This window comes from Neophocaena asiaeorientalis, unplaced genomic scaffold, assembly GCF_003031525.2.
Source record: "Neophocaena asiaeorientalis asiaeorientalis breed wild unplaced genomic scaffold, Neophocaena_asiaeorientalis_V1.1 scaffold44, whole genome shotgun sequence".
NCBI classification, from domain to species: domain Eukaryota; kingdom Metazoa; phylum Chordata; class Mammalia; order Artiodactyla; family Phocoenidae; genus Neophocaena; species Neophocaena asiaeorientalis.
In genome coordinates, this window is record NW_020173678.1 from 1,530,291 (window position 1) to 1,553,762 (window position 23,472).

Sequence of the window (23,472 nt, forward strand, 5' to 3'; positions counted from 1 at the left end):
GCAAACTCACTGTGGACGCGGATGGGAGGGTTTAGAGATAATTCCCACGGAATTACTAACGTCTTCCTAAAGTCCCGTGTTCAGTTTGAGGCTCTAAAACTGAACACGGAATTTCTGAAGAACTTTTTAGTGTCCAGAAGGAAGAGATAGAAACGGGGAAAGGCTTGGGCAATGGGACCTTTGAAAAACAGTTGTAGGGGATGGAAGTTGGGCTTTGAAAATAACGTGTGAACAAAAAGAAACTTGCGATAGCAAAAGCACGGGTGGTCCAAGAGGAGATGAACGGTGGAGGAGAAGGCATTTCGTTCAGATGTTAAGAATAAACGTTCTGACTGAGAAACTTGTCAAACAGAAAAATCAATAGCCAAGCGACCGTGGGAGAGTGACCGAGGCTGTGTCAGGCTCTCTGAATATACGGACCAGGGTTCTCGATATAAAGACGTACAGACAGATGTTTAAACGACAGTCTCTCCCAGGCACCACAAGTCTGATATTCCGAGCAATTGGCAGAGAAATGAAACCATTCAGCACACGTTTGGCCCCTCTGCTTGGCCACGGCACCTAAAGTGGGTTCACTCACCAGAAGAGTGGTACACGCTCTTAAGCAGCGGGACCCGGTCCCAGGATGGGGTGAACCCGATAAAGAGGGGGGCAGTGAGGAGTGACAGGTCTAAGCGGCTCTAGAAAAGATCAGTCTTTTTCCGGCCCTGGTTATCAGGTGTGGAAAAATTCAGAAAAGGGAGGGGAAATACCTAGAGAACACATCTAGAGATAAAGATACAGTAATTCTAAGAATGGAGGCTATTTATAGGGACGGGAAATGGGTTTGTGTGATGAGGTCCATCCAAGAATTACCTTGTCTCTATAATACACCTTTCTGTTAAGGAGACATAACGTCTTCCTTGACCAGATAAAGCTAGTCCCTTCTTTTTCTTTTAATTTAAATTTAATGTTTATTATATGTTGGAGTATAGTGGATTTACAACGTTGTTTCTTGTTTTAGCTGTAAGGCAACTTGATTCAGTGTATGTCTAACACGTATATCTTTTCTTTTTCCTATTCTTTTCCCACATAGGTTATTACGGAGCGTTGAGTAGAGCTCCCTGTGTAGTCCCTTCCTTTTATGAAAGGGCATCACCAAATTACAAGGAAGTTTAAATCACTCTTTGCGTTGCTGGCAAACCCAGGACTAACCCCCACGCTTTTCCCCTTCTGGCCGGTCTGTATGCTGGAGTACAGCCATCCTGCTCTCATCATGGGAACTTTATTTCTCGCCGTGGCTTCTGTCTTGACTGCTAACCTTTCTCTCCTGTCCCGCAGCTGGGATGAGAGCAGCTCCATCAGCAGCGGGCTCAGTGATGCCTCTGACAACCTCAGCTCGGAAGAGTTCAACGCCAGCTCCTCACTCAACTCCCTGCCCACCACGCCGACGGCATCTCGCAGGAACTCGACTATAGTGGTACGTGCGAGTACGGATGCCTAGGCCGCCTTCTGCAAGAGAACCACGGGGCAGACCGGGCCGTGCCTGCGCGCAGGGTGGCACGTCCGCTCACCTGCTCCGTGGGATTGGTTCCCACGTGCCCTTGGCCAAGTCCTTCTTGAGCTGGTGGAAAGAAATCCCTAGCTGCCGGGCAGTCACCTAAGGCGTGAGCTGCCGTCCTGGCGGGCGGGCCTCTATCGAGCGCCCACGCCAGTTCGGAGGGATGCCCGTAAGTGCTGTCCCACCTGGAGAGGAAGAGAAGCCCGGGATCTGTGTGCTGTCCTCTGACAGCCTGGAGGTGCGGGCGGAAGGCTGGTTCACTGTCTGCTCTGGAAGAGTCGGGCCACCCGGCAGCCAAAGTCCCTCTCTCCACCCAGTCCCCCCTTCCCCACCTGAGCGTCCACTCTGCCTTCTCTCGTCTCCAGCTGCGCACGGACTCCGAGAAGCGCTCGCTGGCAGAGAGCGCGCTGAACTGGTTCAGTGAGTCGGAGGAAAAGGCCCCCAGAAAACTGGAGTACGACAGCGGCAGCCTGAAGATGGAGCCCGGGGCGGCCAAGTGGCGGCGGGAGCGGCCCGAGAGCTGCGACGACCCATCCAAGGTTGGGGAACTGAAGAAGCCCGTCACCCTGGGGCACCCCGGGTCCCTGAAGAAGGGCAAGACCCCGCCGGTGGCCGTCACCTCCCCCATCACTCACACGGCCCAGAGCGCCCTCAAGGTCGCAGGTGAGCCGAGTGACGAGGGACCGGGGGGCCCAGGGCCAAGTCCTGCTTCCCTGGCTTCCTCACAGCCGTTAACCCTTGGGAGACGGCCAGCCCGCACGCCGCTTCCACGCGCTGCCCACCCTAGCCTCCAGGCCATCCCGAGTCAGGGAAGACGGGCAGTACGATGTCCGTCGTGCAGATGTGGGCATACAAATGCCACGTGCTTAAAGCCTAGGCCCAGGTGTAGAGGAGGGGGGAGCGTGGCCTGACCTGCCTCACACCGTCCAGTGGTTCCGTCTCCTCTCCTGGGACACGCGAGTGATGCACTTGTCTTCCTGAGGGCTTGGTTGCCAACCCGGGGAGGTCCTGGCACACTGTCAGAATCACGCCGCTCCCAGAGTGGCTCCGTGGTGACCCGCGGCCTCCGTCAGGCCCCCTCTAGTCCCTAACCACCGGCAGACACAGCTGAGTCCCGTCCCTTTGCTTCCCCCACCTTCCCTCCCTGGACCAGCGTTAGACGTCATTCCTTCTTGATCATCTTTGTGATCGCCTCTGCCGTTTCAACCAAAATGGGACACCCTACCCTGGGGGCGGAAAACAACAATCAATCTGAGGCCAGTCCCGCCCGGAGTCCCCTCCCCTCTGGCGAGAAGGGTCCTCAGCCTGTGGGGCTCCCGCTCGCCTGCCCACGGCGCCCCTCCTCCTGCGGCCAGAGACGGTGGTCTCAGCGCTCACTCCTGCCCGCCCTCCGCAGGCAAACCCGAGGGCAAGGCCACCGACAAGGGCAAGCTGGCGGTGAAGAGCGCCGGCCTGCAGCGCTCCTCCTCGGACGCCGGCCGCGACCGCCTGGGTGACGCCAAGAAGCCTCCCTCGGGCATCGCGCGCCCATCCACGTCGGGGTCCTTCGGCTACAAGAAGCCCCCTCCCGCCACAGGCACGGCCACCGTCGTGCAGGCCGGGGGCTCGGCCACGCTCGGCAAGGCCCAGAAGACCTCGGGCATCCCCGTCAAGCCGGCGAACGGACGCAAGACCAGCCTGGACGTGCCCAACGGCGCGGAGCCCGGCTTCCTGGCTCCGGGCGCCCGTTCCAACATCCAGTACCGCAGCCTGCCCCGACCGGCCAAGTCCAGCTCCATGAGCGTGACCGGCGGGCGGGCCGGCCCCCGGCCCGTGAGCAGCAGCATCGACCCCAGCCTCCTCAGCACCAGGCAGGGCAGCCTGACGCCCTCCAGGCTGAAGGAGCCCTCCAAGGGGGCCGGCGGGCGGGCCACCCCAGCCCCCGTCAACCAGACAGACCGGGAGAAGGAGAAGGCCAAGGCCAAGGCCGTGGCCCTGGACCCAGACAGCGTGTCCCTGAAGAGCATGGGCTCCCCGGAGAGCACGCCCAAGGGCCAAGCGAGCCACCCCCCGGCCCCCAAGTTGGCAGAGCTGCCGCCAACCCCCCTCAGGTACCCAGGCTGGGCGCTTCCTCCTGTCTGCCCTCCCAGTATCCTCCCAGGGTCCCGGCGCTCCTTAGACGGGGTGGACTGTTCCCTGCTGCCCCTGGGCCTCCCCCCTGTTCCCCGGGTGGCGGGTGCCTCTTCCGTCTTTCGGAGCTGTTCTTGGTGCCCCCCCGATGTGCTCTGAGCCTCTCCGAGCTCTTGCCTGGGTGGTTTTGCTGTTTTATTTTCTCACACACACACGTCCATTTGTGCGTAAACCCACCCTTGTCTCCCTTGTGCGTGTGCTGTCCCCTCGTTAAGACTGGATGGTGCCCAGGTCAGATTTCCTCCCCCCGTATTTTCCAATGGCATTGAGAGAAGCCCCCTGTGCTTTACAAAGAGCCCAAAAGTGAGGAAACAGGACCAGGATTTGGCTGAGATCCCACCTGCCTGTTGTTTCTCTAACTGCGTGATCCTGAATATCCTGTTTTATCGTCACTTCTCTCAGGGCCACGGCTAAGAGCTTTGTCAAGCCACCCTCCCTAGCCAATCTGGACAAGGTCAACTCCAACAGCCTGGATCTCCCTGCGTCCGCTGACGCCCATGCGCCGAAGGTCCCAGATCTGCACACTCCGGGCCCAGCCGCCGGGGGTCCCCTCCCTTCTTGCTTCAGCCCCAGCCCAGCCCCCATCCTCAACATCAACTCCGCCAGCTTCTCCCAGGGCCTGGAGCTCATGAGCAGTTTCGGCGTCCCCAAAGAGACCCGCATGTACCCCAAGCTCTCGGGCCTGCACAGGAGCATGGAGTCCCTCCAGATGCCCATGAGCCTGCCTGGCACCTTCCCCAGCAGCGCCCCTGTCCCCGTGGCCCCCGCGCCCCCCGCCGCCCCCGCAGAGGAGGACGCTGAAGAGCTGACCTGGAGTGGAAGCCCCAGGACTGGGCAGCTGGACAGGTGGGTGGGCGGGGCCGAGCCCGCTGAGCCCGCCCCTGCCTCCGGGCCTGCTTGACCGCTGCTCTGTCGACATTTGTGTGTACATTACGTAACCTCCTCTGCTTCTCAGCAACTCTTAGGGAACAGGATTTCGTTTCTGTGTTTAAATTCTGATTCTCGCCTGCTACATGAGGAACCAGTACACAGACGTTCAGTGACTTCCCCGAGCCCTCGTGCCTGGTTTAACCTGCCATCCGAAGCTTCTGCTTCCTAATCATTGGCCCCAGATCACCCCTATTATGTCACATCCTGGTTTTCATCTACCACAGTATGATCTTTAAAAAGCGAATCAGAGGGAATTCCCTGGCGGTCCAGTGGTTAGGACTCCACGCTTTCACTGCCCAGGGCTCGGGTTCAATCCCTGGTTGCCGGGGAGGGGGCGGGGGGAGTGGGAAGCTAATCAGAGAAAAACATCAAACATCTCAGATAAATTTCTCAAATTGTGAGCCCAGAGGCGGCTGTGGCTGACCTCCCCTTTGTTTATGGAGATGGGGGACTCACAGCCGGATGCCCTGGGTCCCGGTGTTCCATCCGTCAAACCTCTGGTCCCAAACTCTAGTTCCTAAGATGGACCCACATGCTTCTCTTTTTTTCCTCCACAGTAATCAGCGGGATCGGAATACTCTTCCCAAGAAGGGGCTCAGGTAATAACCCTTACGTGTATTTTTCTTTCCTATACCTGGGGCTCCTGCTCTGTATGAAAAAACGTAACTCGCCCCGTCCCAGGCTCCAGTCACGCATGCAGTGCCCCTTTCGGCCGGTCACGTGTACCTGGTTCCCATACGTCCTCCCAGGCGCCCACCCAGGCACACTGTTGTGTGTGCGTCACCTTGTAGCCGGGGCTCTGGTGACAGAGGAGAGACAGGCTTGCACATGGGACTCATGCACTTCCCTGCTCCAGCCTGTGCTGTCTGCCCCAGTCCCGCCAGAACACCCCCCCGCAAACCTGAGGGAGAGCGGGCCACCTCTGGCCACTCAGGTGGGCAGTAGGTCCTGCAGTCCGGTGATTCCTGCTGCTGGGAGGTTCGAACGCCGAGCTCTGTCCCGGGCCTCCGTCATCTCGGCCTAGCTCGGGCAGGCCCGCAGGGGCGTCCCCAGCCCTTACGCCCCTCCTGACGTCCGGGAGGATGCTGCTTCCCTCCGCACCCCCCGTAGTCAGCCCCGACGGCTCCCACCTCCTCGTCCTGCTTTTGGAGCTCACCTCTGAGCTCAGGTGGTAGAAGCCCAGACCAAGCTGTCGGCTGCCGCCCGCAGGTACCAGCTGCAGCCCCAGGAGGAGGCCAAGGAGTGGCGACACTCCCACAGCATCGGGGGGCCACCCGAGTCCGACGACCAGCCAGAGCTACCGTCGCCCCCTGCGCTGTCCATGTCCCTGAGCGCCAAGGGCCAGCTCACCACCATAGGTCAGTGTCCGCAGTCACCGCCGTGCCGGGGGGCAGGCAGGGCAGCGGGGCCTTGGGTTTCACCCCATACTTGGTTCGTGCCGTGGCGGCCGGCTCACGGGTCTCAGTTCATGCATCCATCGTGAGACGCACGGCCGAGTGCGCCAGACCCTGACCTGAGACGTGGCCCCTGGGCCCAGGCTGTGGGGTCCTTGCAGCATCAGAGTCTGCCTGTTGGCGTGGAGGAGCCGTAAGGGAGGCCCAGAGCAAAACCCGGTGCAGCCAGAAGGGGGCCGCCGCACCCAGCGCCCGATACAGCGTTGGGCAGCTGGGGAGGCAGGGGGTGAGCGGTCGAGTGCAGCGGTGGGTCTGCCCCAGAGCCGGGACCGTCCGATCCTAGAGGCAGGGCTGAGGGAGACGCGTGCTGGCCTCTCCTTTCCTGGTGTCTGAGGAGAAGGGGAAGCTTGTCGGGAGGAGGCAACTCTGCTTCAGAGACGGGAGGGGCGAAGGCCGGGGCTCACAGCCCTGCTTCCTGGGGCGCCGAGTGCCGGGGGCCCTTGAGGACAGTGCCCGGGCTGGCCTGTTGCTTCCTTCCTGCGTCTCCAAATCCACTGCCTCTTTCAGCGGAGCGAAGGAAGGCAGTTAGCAAAACCTGCAGACCTGTGACACGCCTGTGGGACGACTGGGGAATCTGAGGAAACTAGGAGTCGGGGTCATCTTGCTAGAGAAGGGCGCGATGCTAAAGGGAAGGTCATCTGGTCCCTGAGAGCCATTAAAACGAGGGCGGGGCCAGCTTGCTGTCCATCTCCACGGAGACCACACAGGGGGATGAGGGGCCGGGCCAAGCCACGATCGTCACCTCACACACGCCGAAGGGCCCCGGGAGAGGTGGGGTTGTCTTCTTCTCGGGTCTTCCCGGAGACTGGACGTCCACGGAGTGTCCAAGGAGCACCCCCCCTCCCAAGCATGCACGCCGAGAGGCAGGGGCCGAGGGGGCGGGGCTGCGGGCCAGCAGGGCTGCACAGCCTCCGGGACACGCTCACCGACTATGGCCTTCCAGCCAGGGTCACGCTGGGCACCGGCCGTGTTTCTGGGGAGTGCCGCTCCCCTCCGTGGTGCCCGGCCGTGCGCCCCACAGCCTGAGCCCTGCCTCTCGCTGGTTCTCTTCGTCACTCGGATCTGAGCCTTGCTCTGAACTCTCAGGCCTCCCCGGCAGCCAGTTGTGTGTTAGAGAAACACGACACCCCGTTTTCATCGGCACATCCAAGTGATGCGAAGGTTTCAGAAAAGCTGCCAGGCCCCCAGCCTGACCCTCGGAAGCAACCTCTCCGGGCAGACAGGCCCGAGGGAAGGGCGTTCAAACAGGCCTCGCTCTTCGCCCCTGGCTCAGACGCAGGGTCCTCCTCGTAGGGCTTTGCTCTCCCAGGCACGGCCCACCGGCCTCCTCTCTGCCCCTCCATCCACCTCTGCTCCTGGCGCCCCGCCCCCGGGGCCCAAAGCTGATGCCCCTGCCTCTTCTCCCGCCCTCCCCTCCCTCTCCTGTCCCCCCCTCTGTCCTTCCAGTGAGTCCCACTGCGGCCACCACGCCAAGAATCACCCGCTCCAACAGCATCCCCACCCACGAGGCGGCCTTCGCGCTGTACAGCGGCTCCCAAATGGGGAGCACCCTGTCCCTGGCCGAGAGACCCAAGGGGATGATCCGGTCAGGATCCTTCCGAGACCCCACGGACGACGGTGAGACTTCATGCCAGCGCGGTTCACGCTCATCCCAGCTCTGCTGGGGCCCCTCGCGCACCGCTGCCGCCACCGCGCACGTGTCTGCCTCACGGAACAGCCAGTTGGGCCATTTCAGCTCTCTCTTCCCATCCCTTTGAAGGGTCTGGGGGCCCAGAAACCTTGGGTGGCACCGTCTAGCCCTGGGGCTTTGGGATGGAGCCTCTCCTGGGGGCGGGGGAGGGGAGACAGCGTGGAAGGCTTATTTGGACGACGCCCTCGGAGCACGCCGCCACCGTCCTCCCATCCCCCCAGTCATCAGAGGACAGGACCGCTTACGGGGACGCAGGGGTAGCTCTTAAAGCCTTACGAGAATTAGGCATCTCATTCCTCTTTCGAGAACGTTCCGAAGACCGGCTTCAAGGGCCGCCCTCGGGGCGTGGTGGTCAGAGCTGGAGCCCGGCTTTCTGGGGGTGAGACTTGGTGACGTCAGGACGCTCATCCCGGGGGCTTTCCTTGCCGACCTGCTCCAGTTCTCTCAGTAGGGCTGTCGTTCATGAAGAATCAGAACGAGTGTCTTGCACTTGGAGACCTCTTGCACCTGAACGGTCCCCGCTGCGGTGAGGGGGCACAGGCAGAATCGCGAATCGTTCTGAGCAGCTCTGATGAGAACCGCCTCCTCCTCAGCAGCGACAGTGCTTTCCTGATGGGGGAGGCGGTGACCCGTGCCCGGGAGCATCTTTTCTCCCGGACCCCTGCGCCCTCGGAGGGGCAGGCCAAGCACAGGGCCCTCGGCCCGGCTGTCCGAGAGCACGGGCCGGAGGGGGCAGGCCAGCTCTGCCCGGAACTCGAGTCCTCGGAGGGGCAGACAGCCGCGTCCTCTGTTCTGTTCTCCCTCTCTGCTCCAGGATCAGAACCCGAACCCCTGCCTTAGCACTCCTCCCGGGAACCGCCCCCCGGGTTCCCCGGCCGAGCGCTCTGCTAACCCTTTGCGTTCTGCTTCTCTTGCAGTTCACGGCTCAGTGCTGTCCTTGGCCTCCAGTGCCTCTTCCACCTACTCCTCAGTAAGAGCCTCGCTTCTCCACCCCCCCGCACCAAATTGCGCCCTGGGCCCTCCTGGGGGCGGGGCGGGGCGAGGTGGGGGCCCCTGGAGCTTAGGGCACGAAGTGGGCGCTTCTAGACTTCAGTGGTCCTTCCGGCCTCACCGCCAATCCCTGGGCGACCCTGGCGCCTTTTGTGCCTCCTTTGAAAAACGGAGAATCCCCTGGTCGTGGAGGCGTTCTGTGCCCGGGAGGGTGGGCCGCGCTCAGGGACCCCAGAACCCTCTCTGTGTGCAGAATCTGCCGCGTGTTCCTCGTGGGCCCTGGGCCCGCGTCTGCCCGTGAGGCGTAAGCTGGTCCTCAGGTTCGTTCTGCCCCTAATGCTTTACTCCTTCAAGTTGGTGGCGACAGGGTTAGTCCTCAGACCAGCAGTTTCATTTCCTAGCCTTCTTGGCAATGGCAGAGGTGGCTGTGACCTCTGCTTCAGAGGTGTGCCTTATTGAACCGTGGTCTGGGGTCTGAGCCCACCCCGTGAAGAGCCAGGCCCGGCCACAGGGCTTCAGCCTCTTGGCGCTTCTGCATCTCGCTTCCTTGAGTTCTGCGCGCTGCCTTTGCCTCCGTAGTAACGGCCTTCTCTCTCTCTTTCTCTCTCTCTCTTTCTCTCTCTCTCTCTCTCCCCACCCCACTTCTGTGCTCCTTCACCAGGCTGAGGAGAGGATGCAGTCTGAGGTAGGGTCCCCAGCCTTCGCCCCGGCCTCCTAACACCCCTGCACCCCACTTCCTTGCGAGCCTTACACCTCTTCTGCCACCGTAAGTGCATCTCCGTCTCCTTCACAGCAAATCCGGAAGCTTCGCAGGGCACTGGAGTCATCCCAGGAGAAAGTAGCCACCTTGACGTCGCAGCTCTCCGCCAACGTGAGTGCCGGGGAGGGGACAGCCGGGCAGCTGTCTGGGCCCAAACTAGATGAGTTCATGAGGTGTCCCGTGGGCTTTGATTCCAGGCAGCGGGGGACCTGGGGACCAGCCTCCTCCGAGTCGGGATCTCTCTAAGGAGCCATTTGCACCCCCACCCCAATTCATGGGTACGGACGAGCGCCCATCCGACGGCCTGTGAAGCCCCTAGAGAAAGAGAAAAGGGTTTCTATCAGTGGTTCTGCGTGGAGGTGGGAACAGCCTTGCCCCTGGCCATGGACAGGAATAGTCACGGATCAGAATTATAGATCCCTGGGAACCCTCTGCCGCTGCCCGTGACTTTGTTCACCCCGTCGCTGGGCAGGCGCACAGCTGGGTAGTGGGACCCCACCTGGGAACAGCAACGCTCTTAGGAGGCCAGCCCGGGCTCTGGCTCCTCGGCCACAGCTGCCTTGTCTTCTGGGGCCCCTGAGCTTAGCTGGGGAGCCCGCATTCTTGTCGCCACCCTCAGCCTGCCCAGAGTACATCCGCTTAGAATGCGTTTCTTGTGGCCTCGGTTTTTCCACCCTGTGAGATGGGGAGAAACGAAGCTGCCCCCCAAACTAGGCTGCAGAAGCCTCTCCCCAGCGACCGAGCTGCAAACAGAGAACATAAGAGCCATTTTCCCCCAAAGCTGTAAACAACAGCTGAGCCGGATCTGCGGAGCTTTCCAAGTGTTTGCACAAAGTAACCATGTCTGCAATTTCCGCAGTCCTTGCTGGTTTTTTTCTCTTCCCTTCCTCTCTGGGGAGCCCAGCTGTCAGGCCTGGATCTCACTGGAATCAGGTAGAAGACCCGGCACCGCGGTTTTGCGTGTTTCCAGTACATTTGGGCAGCGGTGTCTTCACCACACTGGTTGTTCTCTTTGTTCTTTTTATTCTCTTTTCCAAACTCTCAGTCGGTCCGTTGTATTCTTACTGGCTTGCACGAAGCTCGTATCAAGCCTTTTCCCCACAACTGGGGACCCATAAGAATCGTAATAGAAACAAGACCCATCTCTTCTGTCCCTGGCGCCTCACCCAAGGCCATCCCGTCCGGCAGAGCCCTGGAAATTCATGTCTGGGAGACGGCAGCGGGGGAGGGGTGTCAGAGAGCAGGAGATCGTCTGACTCATTTACACCCTGTCAGTGTCGTGCTGTCCATTCTGGACCAGAGCCAAGAGAATGAATTGAGAAGGTGACTCTCTTAGAACAGGAAGTTCCCTTTGGCTGAGAGAGGAGAACTGAACGCTTAGACACGACGGTCCTGAATTTTGGAGACAGGCTTTCGCGGAGGGTCAGAGTCCTGGATTCTGGAAGGCTCTCTGCTGTTCTCAGGGTCCCCCGATTCCAGACCTTGTGTCCTGTTCACCGGGACTCGCCAGCTGCCCACGCTGGGCACAGCCTGGATGCCTTCCCCCTGCCACATGCTAGCCTTTCTCCAGACCCCCGCTTGAGCCCCGAGGGCATACAGGCTCCCTCGTGGGGCTGGGGGTGAGGGAGGCTCAGAGGAGGGACAGGATGCGGGGCGGCAGCCCCCCCAGAGGAGAGGGAGCCCCGGACGGGAAGAGGCCGGCATGGAAAAGCCCCGAGGAGCCGGGGTCTCGGGGCCCCTCACGAGGAGGCATAAACGGGCAGGGATGTAGGGACCAAATAAGAGGTGACCCAAGGCCAGGAAGGCAGGAGCTCCCAGTCCAGCAGGTGGAGGTAACCCCATCGTGGCACAGACCTGCCAAGGAGCCCGGCCTGGACCAGAGAGGCCTCCAGCCTGTGTCAGGGACAGGGGGCGAACACTAGGGTCGACCCCCAGGGAAGCAGAACCACTGGCCGACAGGAAGCGGGGGTTACCGGCCCCCAGAGCTGTGTGTGGAGTGCGCCCCTCCCTCGAAGGGCCACAGTTTACTCCCCGCGAACCGCGGCTGTTAACTGTCCCAGGGCGAGCGTCCCCCTCTCTGGTCCCAGCCTCAGCACGCCCCCCTTCCCTGCAGGCCTTCCTGCTGGCAGAGCTGGAGTTCCTGCCCCTCCTCCTGCTGCCCTCCCACCAGGTCCTTGGGTGCCCCTCGCGGAGCCGGCCCGACACCTAGTGGCCAGACTGTGGAATTGCCGCGAGGTGGCCCAAGCTACCGCTCCAGCCCCAGGATCAGGGAAAGGGCGGCCAGAACCGAAGAATGGAGGCCGCCTGGGCGCGGGGCTGGGAAGCTGTCCCAAACCCGTTCTCTGGGAGTGATGGGGCCCTGGGGGAGAAGTTTCACCAGGATAAAGCGACGGCCCCGAGGGGACGCCCCCTGGAAGCAGGGGACAGTCCCACCTCGGCAAACAGTAGGTGTCGCATCTCTAGACGTCTCCAAAGACCTGTCCCACCCTGATGCTGTCTGTGCCGCTTTATCATTCAAAGCGCTGGGCCCCCCAGGAATGTTCTTGGGGCCAGAAAGGGAAGCAAGGTGTAAGAGCCCCTACGCAGTTGGTCCGCTGTGAGACCCGCAGTTAGCTTAGCCACCTCCCACAGACGTCCCCTCCCTTCCCCAAACCCAGGCACCTGGGGAACCCCCGTACGTGTTTGTTTCAGGCCAACCTGGTGGCGGCCTTTGAGCAGAGCCTGGTGAGCATGACGTGCCGTCTGCGGCACCTGGCGGAGACAGCCGAGGAGAAGGTGAGAGCGCGGGTCGGGGGGTGGACAGGCCAGTCTGGCGCCCCCCCTCCTGCCGCCCTGGCTCCTCCACCTGCCCCAATTCCCTGCCCTCCGCATCCGGTCTGGAGAGGCCGGGCACAGAGCAGGTGTCCCCCAGCCACACCCGTGACACCACTTCGTTTCTCTCTCAGGACACTGAGCTGCTGGACTTACGGGAAACCATAGACTTTCTGAAGAAGAAGAACTCTGAGGCCCAGGCCGTCATTCAGGGGGCCCTCAATGCCTCAGAAGCCACACCCAAAGGTAGGCCTTCCGGCCACGAGGCTGGGCTGGAAAGAGGCTTACTGCAGGATTTCTCTCCACGTCAGGTTTCTAGAAGGTAGGGGCCCTCGGACGGTCAGCGAGGAGCAGCGGGGCATGACCCCACCACCCCAGAGGGTGAGGGAGAGGAGAGGGTCCTCACCTCAGACCTAAATGACTGTCGAAGACAGTCGCTAACATAGCACTTTCCTCTTACAAACGCGAGGTACTCCTGCTGTATAGCCCAGCGGTCACGCTCCTTGGTATCTGCCCAAAGGAGCCGAAATGTTATGTCCCCACAGACACCTAAACACGGATGTTTACAGCAGCTTTATTCACAGTCAGCAAAACTTGGAAGCAACCCCGATGTCCCGCGGTAGGCGTAAGGATGAATAAACTGCCATAGCCAGACCACGAAATGTCACTCAGCATTATAAAGAAATGAGCTAATCAAACCACGAGAAGATGCTGACCGTGTTAAGGGTGCACTGCTGAGTGAAAGAGCCAGTCGGGAAAGGCTGCGTGTTGTGTGATTCCGACTGTATAAAATTCCGGGAGAGGCGAGACCCTGGGGACAGTGACAGGGTCGTGGCTTTCGGGGCTGGGGGTGGGGAACGGCGGTGGGCAGGCAGAGGATTTGCAGGGCGGTGACAGCACTCTGTAGCATACGGTGATGGGGGATACGTGTCCTTCTCCATTTGTCCAGACCCACAGTATGTACCACCAAGAGCGAAGCCCAGTGTAAACTCTGGGCTCCGGGGGACGGTGACGTGTCAGTGCAGGTCCATCGATTGTAGCAAACGTAGCTTCTGGTGGGGATGGTTGATAGTGGGGGGGCCGTGCACGTAGAGGTGCAGGGGGTAGTGGGGCATCTCTGTACCTTCCGCTCAAATTTGCCATGAACCTAAAAGTGCCCTAGAAAGTAGTCTAAAACACTAGCACTTTCCACTTTGACATAAACGTGTGCGTGCGCAGACGTGTGTATAACCCCGTTTGATCCTCACTTCGGTTCTCCGAGGGGAATGAACCGACTCTTCAAATGAGACCGAGATCACATGGGTTCCGTGGGGCTCAAGTGACAGGTTAGCCTGGGATTTAACAGCGAGTCAAGCTTTGCTAGAGAAAGTCAGGATGAGGGGCGATCTGGGCGGGGGGCTGGGGGTGGATGAAGGTGGTCACGAGGTGCAGCCTTCCGGTAGGAGATAAATAAGTACTAAGAATGCCAGGTGCCACGTGATAACGCAATTAACACAGACAGCTGCACGAAAGCGGTTGAGAGTAAATCCTGAGTTTTCTCATCACAAGGAAAACACCTTGTCCAGGGCTCCAGCCTCAGCTTTTTCTTCTGACCATGCACGCTCTCCCTAGTGTTCACTTCTATCTGGTAGCTTCTGTAATCTCTTTTTCTTTTAAATTGAGATATAATTCACACCTTTTTCACACATGCAATTCAGTGGGTTTTAGCGTATTCATAAGGTTGTATTTACAACCATCACCACTATCTAAATCCAGAACATTTCGATCGCCCCACAAAGAAACCCTGAACCCTTAGCCGTCACTCCCTCTTCCTCCCTCCTCTCAGCCGCCGCATCCACTAATCCGTTTTCTGTCTCCGTGCGTTTGCCTGTTCTGGACATTTCACGTAAATAGAATCACGCAGTATGTGGTGTTTTGGGGCTGGCTTCTTTGATTTAGTTTAATGTTTTCAAGCTCCATCCATGTTGTACCATGTGTCAGGACTTCCTTTTTATGGCTGAATGATACTCCATTGTGTGGGTGGACCACACATTGTTTATCTGTCATCGGTTGGTGGACACTGGGTTGTTTTCACTTTTTGCCTGTTACGAATAACACGACTATGAACATTCACGCACAAGTTTTTGTGTGAACGTATGTTTTCAGTTCTCTTAGTGTATAACCAGCAGTGGAGCTGCTGGGTCATGTGGTAGCTCTGTCGACTTTTTGAGTAGCTGCCATACTTTGTCAAAACAGCTGCACCCTTGTCCTTCTTCCCAGCAACTTGAGGGTTTCAGTTTCTCCACATCCTTGCCGACATCTGCTGTTGTCTTTTTTTGTTATAGCCATCCTAGTGGAGGTGAAGTGGTATCTCGTTATGATTGGGTTATGATTTCCTCAGCGGCTAAGGACATAATGGGCATTCTTTTCACGTGCTTATTGGCCATTTGTATCCCTTTATGGAGAAATGTCTGTTTAAATCCCTGGCCTATTCAATCAGGGTTTTCTTTTTACTGTCGAGTTTTAAGAGTTTTTAATATATTCTGAATGCTAGCCCCTTATCAGATATACGATTTGCAAATGTTTTCTCCAATTCTGTGAGTTGTCTTTACTTTCTGACACTGTCCCTTTGTAACCGAGAGTGGGGTCCGGCTACTCGCCGCTCAAAAGCCAATAAAGAGGCCAGGTTGGTGGAAAGGAAAGTTTACTTTACTTTGGATGCCGGCAGTCCGGTGGGGAGGACGGACACCTGTCCAAAGGCCGACTCCCCCCACTGACAATCAGTGGGCGAGAGCTTTTGTAGACAGAGGGAGGGGGCAACACGTAGAAACAGCACAGTCAGCTCTGACGGTCGTCTTAAAATTGGTCATCAGTGGTCTGACCAGCGTCATCTTGATTCTTTTAGGTACAGTTAGGGTCTGTTTGTTCCCATTTCCTTGATGCCAGTTCTCGGAATTGTGGCAGCTTAGGTCATGGCTACAGCCTGGTCATCGTGTAGTTAACTTCTTCCACCTGGTCGGGGTTTCAGTGTCTATAAGCCAGCTCACAGGGTACGGTTCCGAATATTATCTGTAGCCCTTAAGGAGGAACTAAAGGTCCTTGACCATGCTTAATGACTAACCTATTATTATTATTTGGTCTCCTTTGACTGTTTTCCTTTGTCTCTGCATTTTCTCACTTCTCTGATTAAACTTATTCTTTGGCTAAAGTTTTTCCACAGACAAAAGGCAGGCTGAGGACATGGGGGTGGCAAGGACCACAGGGTCCTGCTCCGTTTCACCTTGAAGAACCAAAGCTTTCCATTTTGATGAAGTGTAATTGATCTGTTTTTTGTTTGGTTGGTTTTGGTTTTGGGTTTTTTTTGCGGTACACGGGCCTCTCACTGTTGTGTCCTCTCCCGCTGCGGAGCACAGGCTCCGGACGCGCGGGCTCAGCGACCATGGCTCACGGGCCCAGCCGCTCTGCGGCATGCGGGATCCTCCCGGACCGGGCCACGAACCCGCGTCCCCTGCATCGGCAGGCGGGCTCCCAACGACTGCGCCACCAGGGAAGCCCTGATCTGTTTTTTTCTTCGATTTGTGTGTGTGTTTGTGTGCTTTAGGTGCTGTATCTAAAAAACTGTTGCCTGATCCAAGGTCATGAAGATTTATTCCCACGTTAACTTCTAAAAGTTTTATGTGGTTTTAGCTGTTTCATTTAGATCTTTGGTCCATTTCGAGTTACTTTTTCTATATGGTGTGAGGTAGGGGTCCGACTTCGTTCTTTTATAAGTGGCTGTCCTGTTGTCCCAGCACCATTTGTTGAGACTATGTCCCCATTCACTTATCTTGGCAGTCTTGCAGGAAATCAGTCAACCAGAAATACATGGGTTTATTTCTGGATTCTCAGTTTTATGCCACTAATTCATTCATGTGTCTATCCTTAGCAGGTACCACCCTGCCTTGATTACTATAGCTTCGTAGTAGGTTTTGGAATCAGAAGTGTGGGTCCTCCAAATCTGATCTTGTTCAAGATGGTTCTGGCTACTCTGTGCCCTTCGTCTCCCCATGTGAATCTTAGGGTCACTTTGTCAGTCTCTGCGAATTATCCGGCTGGGATTTTGGTGTAGAGATTGTATAGGCTCAGCACGTGAATTTGGAAAGTATTGTCGTCTTCCCAGTGCTGTCTTCCATGACCATGGTATGCCTTTCCAGTTACTTAGAGATACTTTAATTGCTTTCAGTAGTGTCCTGCAGCCTTCAGTATACGCCTTGCATTTCTTTTGCTGAATTTAATGATCGATCCTATGGTAAATAGAATTGTTTTCTTACTTTCATTTTCAGATTCGTCATCACTAGTATAGAGAAGTACAGTTGATTTTCTCGTATGTTCATCTTGAATCCTGCAAACTTGCTGAGTTCATTTATTAACTCAGTGGGTCTTACGACTTCTTCGTCCGTACGTCCCTTTCCTTAATCCGTGTCACGCTCCTGTATCCCATACCTCTATTTCCAACTGCTTAATGCTCTCCCTTCTGCGCTTTTGCCCACTTCAGGTGTAAACACCTGCCTGGTCACTGAACCCACCCATAGGAGCGTCATCCTTTACGTCTCCCTGTTCACCCCGTGTGGTCAGCTAGCTTCTACACATAACTTACACATAGATCTGTATGTCCGTCCTCCGCTGCCTTGTCCCTCCCCTGGCTTAGGCTGTCACTCTTCTTCTGGGTTAGCACAGTAATTTCCTAACTAGTCTTGTGTTGCTACAGTCCTCCTGTCACTCTACCCCCAGAGTGATCCAGCCACGTCAGTTAACGTCAGAAATCATTGAAATTTGAATTTGCTTAGGTGTAATACCGACGCTGTGGGGTAATGCCCTTATTCTTAGAAGTGGTCAGTGGTACAGTGTCACGTCTGCAACTTGCTTTCCAATTGTTCAGGAAAATGGGCGTGTGGGGGTGTGTATGTGTGTGTACGTGTCTGTACGCAGACAGTGCGCACATATAACAAAATATCACAGTTGTCATATGGTGGGGAGGGCCCGTGGGTGTCCTCCCTCGTGCTGTGCTTTCAGCGGTTCTGGTCTAGGATGCGCTTTCTCTCTGGCCGCATCCACATCTGCCGAGCTATTTCTGGTTTCCCGAGTATACCTGATTCTTCAGCTATATTTGTGTTGAATGGATAAGTGAATCCCGTCCTTTGCTTTCATGTTTCCCTCATTCTTCTCGACCCAGGGTCAGCTTGGCCGTCAAAGAACTAATGCTTAAAGCAACGATGCCTACTTTACTTTGCTTGTAAATAGGTAATGAACATGGCACAAAAGTTTCAACGCACAAAAGATTTCTTAACTTTTTGAAGATTGTTTGGGTTAAAGCACGTCCTTTGCTCTTAAAAGTACCATATAGCATATTTGAAAAATCTAATTGACAGGCTCACAGCTCATTGGACCCCCAAGTAACTGATGATAGATACTTGTTTTGCTGCCTTTCATTTTGTTGTTAAGTAACTAATTGTGAATTAAATTAATCACAAAAGCAATACACGTTCTGGAGGAAAATGTGAACTAGGGGTTGGCAAACCCTGGCCCACTGGCCAAATCTGGCTCACCACCTGTTTTTAAATAAAGTTTTACTGGCACACAGCCATGCTCTTTAATGTACATACTGTCTGCGGCTGCTTTAATGCCACCCAGCCTTGCCGAGTAGTTGTAAGAGAGATCAAATGGCCACAAAGCCTAAGATGTTTACTGTCTGGCCTTTACAGTAAAAGCTCGCCGGCCCCTGATGTAAAGTATACAAAAGGGTGTGTGGTAAAAGATAAAATCCCTCTCCCCGAACCCCCCTCCAAATCCCACTCCCCAGGGGTAATTACTGCTAATAGTTTCTTGTAAACCTTCCAGAAAGAATTTTCTATGCAGATATAAACAAATATGTACGGATCCATAGCTCCATTCTTATACAAACGAGAAATTCTTTACTTCGGTTAAGCATATTCCCTTGAGAAGTTTGCATACCTTTTAAAATAACTGGAGGCACGCTGGGTTACGGCAAAACTTGGTTTGATAGTCACGGAGCGAAGGGTTTTCCACGTGCTTTGGGAGCGTGGTGATTCCTTCATCGGATCCTAGGATCTTGTTTTCCCTGTGGTATGAAGGGAAAACTAGAGTTGGAAGATCCATTGCTGGTCAAGGAGAGGCGAGAAAAGAACCAGCCACGTCTCCTGCACTGAACAGGGGAACGGCTGCACACAGGCCCCTCTAGCCCCCTCCTTCTGGGCTAGTTCCCGCCACTTTGCCTTTCTCCTTGTTTTTGTGAGACGTTGCACATAGCCACCCAAGATGCTAACCCTGGAGGAGGCTGGGTCAGAGGTGCACGCGGGGGACCTCCCCGCCCATTTCTCTCCAATTTCCTGTGAACCTCTAATGATTTCATAATAAGGTTTTTGAAAAAATCCAGTCCTCTCGGCACAAGGCAGACTTCCTTCGAGGGGCCCCCAGGGCTCGCCCCGCCGGGCTTGTCCTCCAGCGTCCCCCTCGCTGTTCCCCCCGTCCCCGGCCCTGCTACCCAGCCTGAGGAGGCCCGACGCGCAACCAGCTCCCTGCACAGCCTTTGCAGGGACTGTTTTTCAGCCCTAAAATCATTTTCCGATGTTCCCACCTGAAGAGCTTTGGTTCTTTCAACACTCAAAGGCCTTCTCCTTTATCAACCCTTTCCTTCTCCGTAGTAGAAAAGAGCGTCATTTCAGTGCCATTGCAGACCGTCTCAGAGAGCTGAAAAGATTTTCTGCCCATCAGATGAGGAAACTAAAGCTTTTTGGGGTTAAATGTGGGGCACTCGGCCTTGGACCCCCCAGCCAGTATTCCTGGAGAAAGTCCTGAGGGCGTCAGGTCACTGTCTCCATAGGACTGTGGACGCCTGGCCCGGGCTGCCCCTTGTCACACCTGCTCAAGCCGAGGGCACTGGATTCTGTGCTGCTTTTTCTCCTACCAGACTGGGAGCCTCTTGAGGATGGGGATCATTTCCTACCTGTTTTTTTTTAATCCCTTAACCTTTGCTGATGTTGAAACGTGATTGGCACTCAGTAAAGGCTTGTTGAGAGGATGATCCCAAAAACTGAAGAATGTGGACGAGGAGGTGGTGTTCCCTCCTCTCTCTCCTGCGGCGAGACTTGCCCTAAGCCTCACGCCGTCTCCTTTAAACCCACCGTGTCTGTGTTCGCCCCCTAGAACTCCGGATCAAGAGGCAGAACTCCTCGGACAGCATCTCAAGCCTCAACAGCATCACCAGTCACTCCAGTATCGGCAGCAGCAAGGAGGCCGATGCCAAAAAGAAGAAGAAGAAGAGCTGGGTAGGTGAAGGTTTGGGGGAGCCGCGTGGGACGCTGGGGGACCACACCACCTCAGCACGGGAGCCAGCCTTCCAGAACTCACCACGATGAGCCCCATCTGATAGGAGACCCCGGTGGCGTCTGCCCAGAGCGAGGTCTGCCGCAGCTACCTGCCCCCTCCCCCCGCCAGCCATCCCCTCCAGCCCTGCACACATCTGATGGGCAACAGGAGACATGCAGAAGGGAACGCCCCATCTGTCTCCACCCACTCCCATACTGTGGACAGAAGATTTTATGAACAAAGCCACTCATTCTAGATGCTCCTGGAGGTCACTTCTTCAGCTTTTTGGAGAGGCATTTGTGGAACTTTCCAGATTACCTCAAAAGGAACCTTTGTATCACCTGACCGGTCCAGAGAGTGTTGTTTCGGTTGGTTGTTTGTTTCCCAGATAACCCTAAACCGACTTGGGATGCCCTTTCTGACACTATCGAGGCAGATGGAAAACACCTCCAGCCCCTCTGCTGCCCATGTGGAGGAGGGGGGCCCCCACGAGGGCATGTGCCACCCGCTGTCCCCGTGCGATGAGCCCCCCACAGACCTTTGTGTAGTCCAGACAGGGGCCGCCGTGTGAAATGAGTGATTAAGTGTTGCTTCTTTTTTTTTTTTTTTTTTCCCTTCAAAATGCTGACTTCAAATCCCTATTTTTTTCCAGGTCTACGAGGTAAGACACTCACTCCTCTCCGTTTTCTCTTTGCCTTTGCCGTACCCTCCCCATCTCCAGAGCAAGCCCCTCCCCCTAAACAGAGACGGCCACTCATGAGACTAACTGTGACCACCTCCGCCAAGCCCGTAACGCCCCTCCCCCCCTGCATGTCCATCCACGGCCGCCCCACGAGGACAGAGGAGAGGTCTGGTCGGGTGCCAAGCGGGAGGGCTCTGCCTCCTGCCGCGCCCCGACCCCGTTCCAAAGTCCACCTGTTATAAAAGCAGTCAGACCGCGCTCCCCCTGTCCGGAGGGCTAGCGCCCTGATCTTTTGATCCGTCAAACCCTAGAAGCCCCTACTGGAAGACATTGCCAGAGGCCAGTTCAGTTTGGGGGTAGCCTCAAGATTTAGCTCTGGAGTGAGATGAACCAGAGAGAGGTGAGCGCTGGACCTCAGGTTACTCTAGAGCCTGAAGCCCTCTGAGCAGCCATGGGGTTTCCAAAGACCTTTCGGGCATTAGGGTATACAAGTCTGAGACAAACAGAAAGTGAACCCAGAATTTCCATGACAAACCAGACACGTTAAGGTCCACTCAGACCCTGTCCCAACATTGCGCTGGGTGTTGTGAGGACAGGAAACACGGAGTCTGGAGAATTGCCAGGGAGACAAAAATACTGCCCATATAAAACTGATAACAAGCCAGCAGTGTCAAAGGCTTAATTCAGTGAGTGAGGCTCAGGGAGCTCACAGACGAGAGACCCGTTCCTGGAAGGCAGGCCCCAGGGGACTGAAGCTACGGTGGTGGGATCGTGATGGGCAGAGAGGGGTACGCAGAGCTTCCTGCAGACCCTGGTCAGAAGAGGCGGCAGGCAGGGAGCAGTTCCCTCCCCCAGAGCCTGACCGAGGGGCACAGGGAGGAAGGACCTGAGTGCAGGGGTTACTGAGCCTTGAGTCTTAGTGCAGCATCGCCCCAGGTGAGTTCCACAGCAGCCCTTCAAGGTGCTCGGATCTGAGGAACGCTGCCTTCTACACACACGTATCTCAGGACAGAGTCCCGGTTCATTTTGCTGGATCCACTGTTTCTGGAACTCATCTGACCACGGAATCCCTCGCCACATCACACCACGCAATGCACTGCCCAGCAGTTCTGCTTTGGGGACACGGAACCACACAGAGCACTGTTCCCACTTAGGATCTCGGTGATCTTAGAGGGCGGGTGCTCCCGGCAGACGGGTGTCACAGGACCTGTTCCTGCATGTGCACACACACGTGCACGCACACACATACAACTCACACACACACTAACGCATTCATACACACATAAACACATTCGTACGCACTGGTACACATATACACTCATACACACACACGGCTTCCCGGGAGGCAGGGGCTAGCGAAGTCTAGCGAAGTCTTCATCGGGTAGAAAATCAGGAAGCCCGAGTCCTAGTCCCAGGTCTCCACCTCTGCAGAGGACGGTGCTTCCTGACGCTCTGAGCCACGTGGTGGCATGTCCCCCGCACACACACTCCCTCCCTCACATCCCCATCACCAGATGGGTCTTCCTATGTCCCGCCTGGTAGAGACCCTGGCACGCCCCGCCCGCAGTGCCAGCCACCACCTGCAGCTTTCCCAGGCTCCAGGAGACACATGGAAAGAGTGCCCTGAGATTTGCACTCTCTTCTCTTGCTGTCCCAGCCACCTGGTTTGCTTTGAGCCCTCCTTTACTCTCGGTGTCCGGCTGCCGCTGTCTCCCTGTGTGTGCATGCATGCTAAGTGGATGCATGTGACGGGTGTGGGACAGAACCCTGGTTTCCCTCCCTCATCCCTGACACCAGCTCATCAACACCCCAGACCAAGCCGGTTACGGTCAGATTATAATCCCCTGCGTACTTGGAGGAAATGCTGGGAGGTGGCCCTTATTCTGGGACATTTGAGTGGAAATGGTTCGAAAGCACTTGTATCTGGTTGTTTTCACCATCCCGTAACGTGCGGAGCACAGGAGGCGCTAAAAGAAGCTTGGTTCCACTCCCTTCTGTTGATTGGACAGAATCGTAGTGCAAGTTTCTGGGGGGTAGATTCTGATCCGATGAGCCCTGCTGAGAGGTGGGTCCTGAGGCCCAGGTGAGCCAGGCTGCAGACCGAGCAGTTGCTGGTCTGAGGGAGGTGGGATGGGGTCGCCGAGAGACACGCCTTGTGTCCCGGGGCCTCCCCTCCATCCCTTCATGGGTGCGGCTCCCCCACGGGGGCAGGGAAGGCCCAGAAAGTTCCCATAGCACAGCAGCAAGTCCCACTCTCTCTCAGCCCGAATTCCTAGGCGAGTCTCCCGTCTGTATTCCATGAAGCCAGTGAAGCCTTTGGGGGAGGCCTGCTTACCGACACATCCCTGCCTCTGGCCTCTGTCTCAGAAGCCCCTCTGCCCTCACCGTCTCCAGCGCGGAGACCTGACTGCTCTCTCCCCGGATCTGCTTTGTTCCAGCTCCGAAGTTCCTTCAACAAAGCCTTCAGCATAAAGAAGGGGCCCAAGTCCGCTTCCTCCTACTCTGACATCGAGGAGATCGCCACGCCCGACTCCTCGGCCCCCTCGTCCCCCAAACTGCAGCACCAGACTACAGAGACTGCTTCGCCCTCCATCAAGTCCTCCGCCTCGTCCTCCGCGGGCACCGACGCCCCCGAGTGAGTGTCCCCCACTGCAGCCCCCTCTCCGGGCAGTGGGGCCGGTTACCGTCACCCGCGGGCTCAGCGGCTAACGCCCGCCGCTCCCTGCCTCCTTCCAGGGGCCCCGCTCCCCCGGCCCCCCACGCCCGGCTGTTCCAGGGCAGCGAGGAGGAGGAGCCGGAGAAGAAGGAGGTGTCCGAGCTGCGCTCTGAGCTGTGGGAGAAGGAGATGAAGCTCACGGACATCCGCCTGGAAGCCCTCAACTCGGCCCACCAGCTGGACCAGCTGCGGGAGGCCATATCCAGGGGCCCCGCTCCCCCGGCCCCCCACGCCCGGCTGTTCCAGGGCAGCGAGGAGGAGGAGCCGGAGAAGAAGGAGGTGTCCGAGCTGCGCTCTGAGCTGTGGGAGAAGGAGATGAAGCTCACGGACATCCGCCTGGAAGCCCTCAACTCGGCCCACCAGCTGGACCAGCTGCGGGAGGCCAT

At 57.0% G+C, this 23,472-nt stretch overlaps 1 protein-coding gene across 1 annotated transcript in view; it reads left to right on the forward strand.

Moving 5' to 3' along the window:
* NAV1 (neuron navigator 1) overlaps positions 1–23,472 on the forward strand; it is a 126,177-nt gene that overhangs the window by 89,706 nt on the left and 12,999 nt on the right. The window contains exons 4-19 of the mRNA XM_024749651.1: positions 1,321–1,459; positions 1,906–2,203; positions 2,937–3,630; positions 4,112–4,555; positions 5,197–5,238; positions 5,849–5,997; positions 7,540–7,710; positions 8,701–8,753; positions 9,435–9,458; positions 9,567–9,644; positions 12,225–12,308; positions 12,479–12,590; positions 19,527–19,648; positions 20,341–20,349; positions 22,809–23,005; positions 23,107–23,299. Coding sequence (XP_024605419.1) covers positions 1,321–1,459; positions 1,906–2,203; positions 2,937–3,630; positions 4,112–4,555; positions 5,197–5,238; positions 5,849–5,997; positions 7,540–7,710; positions 8,701–8,753; positions 9,435–9,458; positions 9,567–9,644; positions 12,225–12,308; positions 12,479–12,590; positions 19,527–19,648; positions 20,341–20,349; positions 22,809–23,005; positions 23,107–23,299 — 2,809 coding nt within the window. The remainder of the gene's footprint in view (positions 1–1,320; positions 1,460–1,905; positions 2,204–2,936; positions 3,631–4,111; positions 4,556–5,196; positions 5,239–5,848; positions 5,998–7,539; positions 7,711–8,700; positions 8,754–9,434; positions 9,459–9,566; positions 9,645–12,224; positions 12,309–12,478; positions 12,591–19,526; positions 19,649–20,340; positions 20,350–22,808; positions 23,006–23,106; positions 23,300–23,472) is intronic.